Source organism: Oncorhynchus clarkii, chromosome 10 (genome assembly GCF_045791955.1).
Source record: "Oncorhynchus clarkii lewisi isolate Uvic-CL-2024 chromosome 10, UVic_Ocla_1.0, whole genome shotgun sequence".
NCBI lineage: Eukaryota > Metazoa > Chordata > Actinopteri > Salmoniformes > Salmonidae > Oncorhynchus > Oncorhynchus clarkii.
In genome coordinates, this window is record NC_092156.1 from 74,601,255 (window position 1) to 74,613,592 (window position 12,338).

Consider the following 12,338-nt stretch of genomic DNA (forward strand, 5'->3'; position numbering starts at 1 on the left):
ATCTGGTGTCCCATGTCTAAATCAGTCCCTGATCATAGAGGGGTCCAGAGTTGAGTTGGAGGGTTTTCAACGATCCCCATGATAATAAAGGATCCCCTTGATTATAAACGATCCCCTTGATTATAAAGGATCCCCTTGATATTCTACAGTTCTTAGAATGAGTTCTTAGAATGAGTTCATATAATGAGTATATAGAATTAGTTCATAGAATCAGTTCTTATAATGAGTTATTTTTCTCATTCTAAGAACTCATTCTATGAACTCATTCTAAGAACTCATTCTATGAACTCATTCTATGAACTCATTCTATGAACTCATTATATGAACTGTAGAATAGATTCAGCATCCTAAGAACTCATTCTAAGAACTCATTCTATGAACTCATTCTATGAACTCATTCTATGAACTCATTCTATGAACTCATTATATGAACTGTAGAATAGATTCAGCATCCTAAGAACTCATTCTAAGAACTCATTCTATGAACTCATTCTAAGAACTCATCCTAAGAACTCATTCTATGATCTCATTCTATGAACTCATTCTAAGAACTCATCCTAAGAACTCATTCTATGATCTCATTCTATGAACTCATTCTAAGAACTCATTCTATGAACTCATTCTATGAACTCATTCTATGATCTCATTCTTTGAACTCATTCTATGAACTCATTCTATGAACTCATTCTATGAACTCATTCTATGAACTCATTCTATGATCTCATTCTATGATCTCATTCTATGATCTCATTCTTTGAACTCATTCTATGAACTCATTCTATGATCTCATTCTATGATCTCATTCTATGATCTCATTCTATGATCTCATTCTATGATCTCATTCTATGATCTCATTCTTTGAACTCATTTTATGATCTCATTCTATGATCTCATTCTTTGAACTCATTCTATGATCTCATTCTATGATATCATTCTTTGAACTCATTCTATGATCTCATTCTTTGAACTCATTCTATGAACTCATTCTATGATCTCATTCTATGATCTCATTCTTTGAACTCATTCTATGAACTCATTCTATGAACTCATTCTATGAACTCATTCTATGATCTCATTCTATGATCTCATTCTATGATCTCATTCTATGAACTCATTATATGAACTGTAGAATAGATTCAGCATCCTAAGAACTCATTCTAAGAACTCATTCTATGAACTCATTCTAAGAACTGTAGAATAGATTCAGCATCCTAAGAACTCATTCTAAGAACTCATTCTATGAACTCATTCTAAGAACTCATCCTAAGAACTCATTCTATGATCTCATTCTATGAACTCATTCTAAGAACTCATCCTAAGAACTCATTCTATGATCTCATTCTATGAACTCATTCTAAGAACTCATTCTATGAACTCATTCTATGAACTCATTCTATGAACTCATTCTATGAACTCATTCTATGAACTCATTATATGAACTGTAGAATAGATTCAGCATCCTAAGAACTCATTCTAAGAACTCATTCTATGAACTCATTCTAAGAACTGTAGAATAGATTCAGCATCCTAAGAACTCATTCTAAGAACTCATTCTATGAACTCATTCTAAGAACTCATCCTAAGAACTCATTCTATGATCTCATTCTATGAACTCATTCTAAGAACTCATCCTAAGAACTCATTCTATGATCTCATTCTATGAACTCATTCTAAGAACTCATTCTATGAACTCATTCTATGAACTCATTCTATGATCTCATTCTTTGAACTCATTCTATGAACTCATTCTATGAACTCATTCTATGAACTCATTCTATGAACTCATTCTATGAACTCATTCTATGATCTCATTCTATGATCTCATTCTATGATCTCATTCTTTGAACTCATTCTATGAACTCATTCTATGATCTCATTCTATGATCTCATTCTATGATCTCATTCTATGATCTCATTCTATGATCTCATTCTATGATCTCATTCTTTGAACTCATTCTATGATCTCATTCTATGATCTCATTCTTTGAACTCATTCTATGATCTCATTCTATGATATCATTCTTTGAACTCATTCTATGATCTCATTCTTTGAACTCATTCTATGAACTCATTCTATGATCTCATTCTATGATCTCATTCTTTGAACTCATTCTATGATCTCATTCTTTGAACTCATTCTATGAACTCATTCTATGATCTCATTCTTTGAACTCATTCTATGATCTCATTCTTTGAACTCATTCTACGATCTCATTCTTTGAACTCATTCTATGATCTCATTCTTTGAACTCATTCTATGAACTCATTCTATGATCTCATTCTTTGAACTCATTCTATGATCTCATTCTTTGAACTCATTCTATGATCTCATTCTTTGATCTCATTCTTTGAACTCATTCTATTATCTCATTCTTTGAACTCATTCTATGAACTCATTCTATGATCTCATTCTTTGAACTCATTCTATGATCTCATTCTTTGAACTCATTCTATGATCTCATTCTTTGAACTCATTCTATGATCTCATTCTTTGAACTCATTCTATGAACTCATTCTATGATCTCATTCTTTGAACTCATTCTATGATCTCATTCTTTGAACTCATTCTTTGAACTCATTCTATGATCTCATTCTTTGAACTCATTCTATGATCTCATTCTTTGAATGAGTTCTTAGGATGAGTTCTTAGGATGCTGAATCTATTTTTCCATACATGAAGAGGCGGTTGTGTTTCCTTGAGTGCCTGGAGGTTGATATGACACTATAAGGTGTGTGTGTGTGTGTGTGTGATATGACTCGGAAGATGAGAACAAATGGATACCCTCGTTATTCATTCACACACAGCTTTTAGATGACTAAAGAGTAGTCTCTCCAATTCAGGGGCTTTATTGGCATGGGAAACATATGTTTACATCGCCCAATCAAGTGAAATAGATAATAAACAAAAATGAAATAAACAATAAAAATTAACAGTAAACATTACACTCACAGAAGTTCCAAAAGAATAGAGACATTTCAAAAGTTATATTATCTATATATACAGTGTTGTAACGATGTACAAATAGTTAAAGGACAAAAAGGTCAAATGAGATTGTTTGTTCTTCACTGGTTGACCTTTTCTCGTGGCAACAGGTCACACATCTTGCTGCTGTGATGGCACACTGTGGTATTTCACCCAGTTAGATATGGGAGTTGATCACAATCGGGTTTGTTTTTCAAATTCTTTGTGGATCTGTGTAATCTGAGGGAAATATGTATCTCTACAATGGTCATACATTTGACAGGAGGTTAGGAAGTGGAACTCACTCTCTGTCTCTCTCTCTCTCTGTGTGTGTGTGTGTGTGTGTGTGTGTGTGTGTGTGTGTATGTGTGTGTGTGTATGTGTGTGTGTGTATGTGTGTGTGTGTAATAGAGCTCAGTCCTAGCCAGCTACGTCCCCTCTAGCTACGTCCCCTTCACCTGTCTCTACTCTGTTCAATACAGAAGATGGATGGTACACACACACACACACACTAAATACAAGAGATAGATGGTTTCCCCCAGGCTGAGAATCACAATCATTTTAACTGGATTAGATCTGTCTCTACGGGGCCTTGAGTTTCTGAGGAAGAGGTGTGTGTGTGACTGTGTATGTGTGTGAGTGTGTGTGACAGAAAGTGTGTATGTGACAGAAAGTGTGTGTGTGTGTTTGTGACAGAAAGGTTTGTGAGTGAGTGTGTGTGAGAGTTTTGTGTGAGAGATAGAGACAGAACGTGTGTGTGTGTGTGACAGAAAGGTTTGTGAGTGAGTGTGTGTGAGAGTGTGCGTGAGAGATAGAGACAGAAAGTGTGTGTGTGAGTGAAAGTATGTGTGTGTGTGTGTGTGTGTGTGTGTGTGTGTGTGTGTGTGTGTGTGTGTGTGTGTGTGTGTGTGTGAATTTTACGTTCCCCAGTTTCTATGTGTGTGTATTTCAGGAAATGGCTTCCTGGAAATCTAAAGCAGCTGATTGGTCAGCCCCAATCGCTGATTGGAGCTCTGACCCCTCCCTCTCGTCAGGGTACATGTATGTTGGTTAGCGCGCCAGGTGGTGCTGAAGGCTAGGTAAGACCTGGGGGGACCATGTTGGTTAGCGCGCCAGGTGGTGCTGAAGGCTAGGTAAGACCTGGGGGGACCATGTTGGTTAGCGCGCCAGGTGGTGCTGAAGGCTAGGTAAGACCTGGGCGGACCATGTTGGTTAGCACGCCAGGTGGTGCTGAAGGCTAGGGCAGACCTGGGGGGACCATGTTGGTTAGCGCGCCAGGTGGTGCTGAAGGCTAGGTAAGACCTGGGCGGACCATGTTAGTTAGTGCGCCAGGTGGTGCTGAAGGCTAGGTAAGCCCTGGGCGGACCATGTTAGTTAGCGCACCAGGTGGTGCTGAAGGCTAGGTAAGCCCTGGGCGGACCATGTTGGTTAGTGCACCAGGTGGTGCTGAAGGCTAGGTAAGCCCTGGGCGGACCACCCCCTGTATGTTGGTTGGTGCGCCAGCTGGTGCTGAAGGCTAGGTAAGGTAGGAGAGGGGACTCTTTGCTTTGGTTCCGTCCAGCCCCTTTTCCCCACTCTACCGTGTTGAGGGAGAATCCATTCCCTGTAAACTGTATTAGGTTTCTGTGCCTCTGTCATCCTTCCACCTACGATCACATACAGCCTTCACTCCACAGGGAGGTGAGATGTAGTAGGGTATCGCGTTCCCTCCTCCAAGAGCTGTACGTAACTGAGACAACGTGTGTGTGTGTGTGTGTGTGTGTGTGTGTGTGTGTGTGTGTGTGTGTGTGTGTGTGTGTGTGTGTGTGTGTGTGTGTGTGTGTGTGTGTGTGTGTGTGTGTGTGTGTGTGTGTGTGTGTGTGTGTGTGTGAGAGAGAGAGACAGAAAGTGTGTGTGAGAGAGTGAAGCAGAGAGACAATGAGAGAGGGATAAAGGCACTATGTCTAAAACCAAATGAAGGAAGTGTGTGTTTGTGTGAGTGAGTCTCTGAGGCAGTGCCAGGGGTCACAATAGACTCACAATTAAACTAAAGTAGGAATCTATCAGAGGGAAGAACTCTGGGGGAGGAAGAGAGGAGGAAAGAAGGGGAGGATGAGAGGAGAGAGGCAGTAGTGGAGAGGATGAGATGACTCACCTTAACCATTCAGAGTTAATGACTCACCTTAACCATTCAGAGTTAATGACTCACCTGAACCATTCAGAGTTAATGACTCACCTTAACCATTCAGAGTTAATGACTCACCTTAACCATTCAGAGTTAATGACTCACCTGAACCATTCAGAGTTAATGTCTCACCTTAACCATTCAGAGTTAATGACTCACCTTAACCATTCAGAGTTAATGACTCACCTTAACCATTCAGAGTTAATGACTCACCTGAACCATTCAGAGTTAATGACTCACCTTAACCATGTTAATGACGCACCTTAACCATTCAGAGTTAATGACTCACCTGAACCATTCAGAGTTAATGACTCACCTTAACCATGTTAATGACTCACCTTAACCATTCAGAGTTAATGACTCACCTTAACCATGTTAATGACTCACCTTAACCATTCAGAGTTAATGACTCACCTTAACCATGTTAATGACTCACCTTAACCATTCAGAGTTAATGACTCACCTTAACCATGTTAATGACTCACCTTAACCATTCAGAGTTAATGACTCACCTTAACCATGTTAATGACTCACCTTAACCATGTTAATGACTCACCTTAACCATTCAGAGTTAATGACTCACCTTAACCATGTTAATGACTCACCTTAACCATTCAGAGTTAATGACTCACCTTAACCATGTTAATGACTCACCTTAACCATTCAGAGTTAATGACTCACCTTAACCATGTTAATGACTCACCTTAACCATTCAGAGTTAATGACTCACCTTAACCATGTTAATGACTCACCTTAACCATTCAGAGTTAATGACTCACCTTAACCATGTTAATGACTCACCTTAACCATTCAGAGTTAATGACTCACCTTAACCATTCAGAGTTAATGACTCACCTTAACCATTCAGAGTTAATGACTCACCTTAACCATTCAGAGTTAATGACTCACCTTAACCATTCAGAGTTAATGACTCACCTTAACCATTCAGAGTTAATGACTCACCTTAACCATTCAGAGTTAATGACTCACCTTAACCATTCAGAGTTAATGACTCACCTGAACCATTCAGAGTTAATGACTCACCTTAACCATTCAGAGTTAATGACTCACCTTAACCATTCATAGTTAATGACTCACCTGAACCATTCAGAGTTAATGACTCACCTTAACCATGTTAATGACGCACCTTAACCATTCAGAGTTAATGACTCACCTGAACCATTCAGAGTTAATGACTCACCTTAACCATGTTAATGACTCACCTTAACCATTCAGAGTTAATGACTCACCTTAACCATGTTAATGACTCACCTTAACCATTCAGAGTTAATGACTCACCTTAACCATGTTAATGACTCACCTTAACCATTCAGAGTTAATGACTCACCTTAACCATGTTAATGACTCACCTTAACCATTCAGAGTTAATGACTCACCTTAACCATGTTAATGACTCACCTTAACCATGTTAATGACTCACCTGAACCATGTTAATGACTCACCTGAACCATGTTAATGACTCACCTGAACCATGTTAATGACTCACCTGAACCATGTTAATGACTCACCTGAACCATGTCAATGACTCACCTGAACCATGTTAATGACTCACCTGAACCATGTTAATGACTCACCTGAACCATTCAGAGTTAATGACTCACCTGAACCATTCAGAGTTAATGACTCACCTGAACCATTCAGAGTTAATGACTCACCTTAACCATTCAGAGGTAATGACTCACCTTAACCATTCAGACCTTTAACCTTAAAACACTTTTTGACCTTTTGGAACAACTTTGAAATGCGACGTTTGAGAAACGTGAAAGAACGTCGAATTGTGATGTGAGACGGTGAGAGCTTGTTGTCCTGCTGTTCCCTCATGCAGACCATCTGCCCATGCTGTTATCTCACCTGGACTTTACATAACGGCAGCTCTGTTTACTATCTGTCTGTCTGTGTGTGTGTGTGTGTGTATTTGTGTGTGTGTGTGTGTGTGTATTTGTGTGTGTGTGTGTATTTGTGTGTGTGCGTCTGTTTGTGTGTGTGTGTATTTGTGTGTGTGTGTGTGTGTGTATTTGTGTGTGTGCGTCTGTTTGTGTGTTTGTGTGTGGTGGAAAATGTACTCGTTTGAGGTAAAAAGTCAAAGTGATACATGAGATCAGAGGCCGTAGGGATGACAAAGCCTTACATTGATAGGTGCCATACTTCTGTCCTGCTTGAACAGTATTTTTACTGAAGTACTTTACACCACTATGTGTGTTGCCCTACTGTGTGTGTTGCCCTACTGTGTGTGTTGCCCTACTGTGTGTGTTGCCCTACTGTGTGTGTTGCCCTGCTGTTCGTGCTGCCCTGCTGTGTGTGTGTTGCCCTGCTGTTCGTGCTGCCCTGCTGTGTGTGTGTTGCCCTGCTGTGTGTGTGTTGCCCTGCTGTGTGTGTGTTGCCCTGCTGTGTGTGTGTTGCCCTGCTGTGTGTGTGTTGTCCTGCTGTTCGTGCTGCCCTGCTGTGTGTGTGTTGCCCTGCTGTGTGTGTGTTGTCCTGCTGTTCGTGCTGCCCTGCTGTGTGTGTGTTGCCCTGCTGTGTGTGTGTGTTGCCCTGCTGTGTGTGTGTTGTCCTGCTGTTCGTGCTGCCCAGCTGTGTGTGTGTGTTGCCCTGCTGTGTGTGTGTGTTGCCCTGCTGTGTGTGTGTGTGTTGTCCTGCTGTGTGTGTGTTGCCCTGCTGTGTGTGTGTTGCCCTGCTGTGTGTGTGTTGCCCTGCTGTGTGTGCTGCCCTGCTGTGTGTGTGTTGCCCTGCTGTGTGTGTGTTGCCCTGCTGTGTGTGTGTTGCCCTGCTGTGTGTGTGTGTTGCCCTGCTGTGTGTGTGTGTTGTCCTGCTGTGTGTGTGTTGCCCTGCTGTGTGTGTTGCCCTGCTGTGTGTGTGTGTGTGTTGCCCTGCTGTGTGTGTGTGTTGCCCTGCTGTGTGTGTGTGTGTTGCCCTGCTGTGTGTGTGTGTGTGTGTGTTGCCCTGCAGTGTGTGTGTGTTGCTTTGCTGTGTGTGTGTGTTGCCCTGCTGTGTGTGTTGCCCTGCTGTGTGTGTGTGTTGCCCTGCTGTGTGTGTGTGTGTTGCCCTGCTGTGTGTGTGTGTGTGTGTTGCCCTGCTGTGTGTGTGTGTTGCCCTGCTGTGTGTGTGTTGCCCTGCTGTGTGTGCTGCCCTGCTGTGTGTGTGTGTTGCCCTGCTGTGTGTGTGTGTGTTGCCCTGCTGTGTGTGTGTTGCCCTGCTGTGTGTGTGTTGCCCTGCTGTGTGTGTGTGTTGCCCTGCTGTGTGTGCTGCCCTGCTGTGTGTGTGTTGCCCTGCTGTGTGTGTGTTGCCCTGCTGTGTGTGTGTTGCCCTGCTGTGTGTGCTGGCCTGCTGTGTGTGTGTGTTGCCCTGCTGTGTGTGTGTGTGTTGCCCTGCTGTGTGTGCTGCCCTGCTGTGTGTGTGTGTTGCCCTGCTGTGTGTGTGTGTGTTGCCCTGCTGTGTGTGTGCTGCCCTGCTGTGTGTGTGTGTGTTGCCCTGCTGTGTGTGTGTGTGTGTGTGTGTGTTGCCCTGCTGTGTGTGTTGCCCTGCTGTGTGTGCTGCCCTGCTGTGTGTGTGTGTTTCCCTGCTGTGTGTGTGTGTGTGTGTGTGTTGCCCTGCTGTGTGCGTGTTGCCCTGCTGTGTGTGTGTTGCCCTGCTGTGTGTGTGTGTTGCCCTGCTGTGTGTGTGTGTTGCCCTGCTGTGTGTGTGTGTGTTGCCCTGCTGTGCGTGTGTGTGTGTTGCCCTGCTGTGTGTGTGTGTTGCCCTGCTGTGTGTGTGTGTGTTGCCCTGCTGTGTGTGTGTGTTGCCCTGCTGTGTGTGTGTGTTGCCCTGCTGTGTGTGTGTTGCCCTGCTGTGTGTGTGTGTGTTGCCCTGCTGTGTGTGTGTTGCCCTGCTGTGTGTGCTGCCCTGCTGTGTGTGTGTGTGTTGCCCTGCTGTGTGTGTGTGTGTGTGTTTGTTGCCCTGCTGTGTGTGTGTTGCCCTGCTGTGTGTGTGTGTTGCCCTGCTGTGTGTGTGTGTTGCCCTGCTGTGTGTGTGTGTTGTCCTGCTGTGTGTGTGTTGCCCTGCTGTGTGTGTGTTACCCTGCTGTGTGTGTGTGTTGTCCTGCTGTGTGTGTGTTGCCCTGCTGTGTTTGTGTGTGTTTGTGTGTGTGTGTTGCCCTGCTGTGTTTGTGTGTGTTTGTGTGTGTGTGTTCCCTCAAGGCTTGAATTCAGTGGGTTTGAATCGGTGCCATCCGATGAATGTTTGTGCTGACTGTGCAGAAACTGTGCTGATCCATGTGTGTTTGACTTCCTCATTCTCTGGTAATGCTGGTAATAGACACACACACACACACACACACACACACACACACACACACACACACACACACACACACACACACACACACACACACACACACACACACACACACACACACACACACACACACACACACACACACACAGAGAGAATCAGCACTTTTAGAGAACAATGAACTAAAGTGGTCCCAACCTGAAAGTAACAAAGTGAGGAAATGGAAAGGAACTTTAGTACAGAACCCTCAGTTCCCTTTAATAGAACCAACATCAAAGATATTTTAGGACAGAACCCTCTGTTCCCTTTAATACAACCAACATCAAAGATATTTTAGGACAGAACCCTCTGTTCCGTTTAATACAACCAACATCAAAGATCTTTTCTCTCTTTTCCCTTTTCTCTTGTTAGTATAGATGTGGTCCCTCTTGTTAAATATAGATGTGGAGTGGTCCCTCTTGTTAAATATAGATGTGGAGTGGTCTCTCTTGTTAAATATAGATGTGGAGTGGTCTCTCTTGTTAAATATAGATGTGGTCCCTCTTGTTAAATATAGATGTGGTCCCTCTTGTTAAATATAGATGTGGAGTGGTCTCTCTTGTTAAATATAGATGTGGAGTGGTCTCTCTTGTTAAATATAAATGTGGAGTGGTCTCTCTTGTTAAATATAGATGTGGTCCCTCTTGTTAAATATAGATGTGGAGTGGTCTCTCTTGTTAAATATAGATGTGGTCTCTCTTGTTAAATATAGTTGTGGTCTCTCTTGTTAATATAGATGTGGAGTGGTCTCTCTTGTTAATATAGATGTGGAGTGGTCTCTCTTGTTAAATATAGATGTGGTCTCTCTTGTTAAATATAGATGTGGTCCCTCTTGTTAAATATAGATGTGGTCTCTCTTGTTAAATATAGATGTGGAGTGGTCTCTCTTGTTATATATAGATGTGGAGTAGTCTCTCTTGTTAAATATAGATGTGGTCCCTCTTGTTAAATATAGATGTGGTCTCTCTTGTTAAATATAGATGTGGAGTGGTCTCTCTTGTTATATATAGATGTGGAGTGGTCTCTCTTGTTAATTATAGATGTGGTCTCTCTTGTTAAATATATATGTGGTCCCTCTTGTTAAATATAGATGTGGTCTCTCTTGTTAAATATAGATGTGGTCTCTCTTGTTAAATATAGATGTGGTCCCTCTTGTTAAATATAGATGTGGTCTCTCTTGTTAAATATAGATGTGGTCTCTCTTGTTAAATATAGATGTGGTCTCTCTTGTTAAATATAGATGTGGTCCCTCTTGTTAAATATAGATGTGGTCTCTCTTGTTAAATATAGATGTGGTCCCTCTTGTTAAATATAGTTGTGGTCTCTCTTGTTAAATATAGATGTGGAGTGGTCTCTCTTGTTAAATATAGATGTGGTCTCTCTTGTTAAATATAGATGTGGTCCCTCTTGTTAAATATAGATGTGGTCTCTCTTGTTAAATATAGATGTGGTCTCTCTTGTTAAATATAGATGTGGAGTGGTCTCTCTTGTTAAATATAGATGTGGAGTGGTCTCTCTTGTTAAATATAGATGTGGTCTCTCTTGTTAAATATAGATGTGGTCTCTCTTGTTAAATATAGATGTGGTCCCTCTTGTTAAATATAGATGTGGTCTTTCTTGTTAAATATAGATGTGGAGTGGTCTCTCTTGTTAAATATAGATGTGGTCTCTCTTGTTAGTATAGATGTGGTCTCTCTTGTTAAATATAGATGTGGAGTGGTCTCTCTTGTTAAATATAGATGTGGAGTGGTCTCTCTTGTTAAATATAGATGTGGTCTCTCTTGTTAAATATAGATGTGGTCTCTCTTGTTAAATATAGATGTGGTCCCTCTTGTTAAATATAGATGTGGTCCCTCTTGTTAAATATAGATGTGGTCTCTCTTGTTAAATGTAGATGTGGTCTCTCTTGTTAAATATAGATGTGGTCTCTCTTGTTAAATATAGATGTGGTCCCTCTTGTTAAATATAGATGTGGAGTGGTCTCTCTTGTTAAATATAGATGTGTTCTCTCTTGTTAAATATAAATGTGGTCTCTCTTGTTAAATATAGTTGTGGAGTTTACAAACGAATCTACACTGTGGTAAACTAAACTAACATAAACTAAATATACACACTAATCTTCACTGTGGGAAACAAGCATGGTTTTCAGAAAATACGTCTGTGGTCACATGGTGATGGTTAGTGTCGTACTATTGGTTAGAAGGTTTCCCTTTTAATGAGGTTGACAGTTAAAACTGTCTCTGACATTAGACTGAGTCACACAGAGACTCCAGCTGTGCAGCGAACAGACACAAACCTACAACTGAGATAACAGCAGAAGGTACAACAGTAGAAGTTACAACAGTAGAAGATACAACAGTAGAAGTTACAACAGTAGAAGTTACAACAGTAGAAGTCAAACAGTAGAAGATACAACAGTAGAAGATACAACAGTAGAAGTTACAACAGTAGAAGATACAACAGTAGAAGTTACAACAGTAGAAGATACAACAGTAGAAGATACAACAGTAGAAGATACAACAGTAGAAGATACAACAGTAGAAGTTACAACAGCAGAAGATACAACAGTAGAAGATACAACAGTAGAAGATACAACAGTAGAAGTTACAACAGTAGAAGATACAACAGTAGAAGTTACAACAGTAGAAGATACAACAGTAGAAGATACAACAGTAGAAGATACAACAGTAGAAGTTAAAAGAGTAGATGTTTATTTGGGGAGCACAAGCGTATCAAGATGTCAAAGGGAATCTATGAATACACAAATGGATTTGAAGACGAAGAACCTAATGAAATAGAGACCATGGATATTGATGATCATATTTACAACAACAAAAGACCCATCATGCCCCGCAAGAAGGATGGAGCTGGTGAACAACATTCAGG

The 12,338-nt window shown here is 41.3% G+C and overlaps 1 protein-coding gene across 1 annotated transcript in view; it reads left to right on the forward strand.

The window, feature by feature from the left end:
• The first annotated feature begins 3,917 nt into the window (after positions 1-3,917).
• Positions 3,918-12,338, forward strand: part of LOC139419345 (C-type lectin domain family 4 member M-like) — a 41,559-nt gene continuing 33,138 nt past the window's right edge. The window contains exon 1 of the mRNA XM_071169285.1: positions 3,918-3,997. Within this exon, the coding sequence (XP_071025386.1) occupies positions 3,918-3,997 (80 nt within the window). The remainder of the gene's footprint in view (positions 3,998-12,338) is intronic.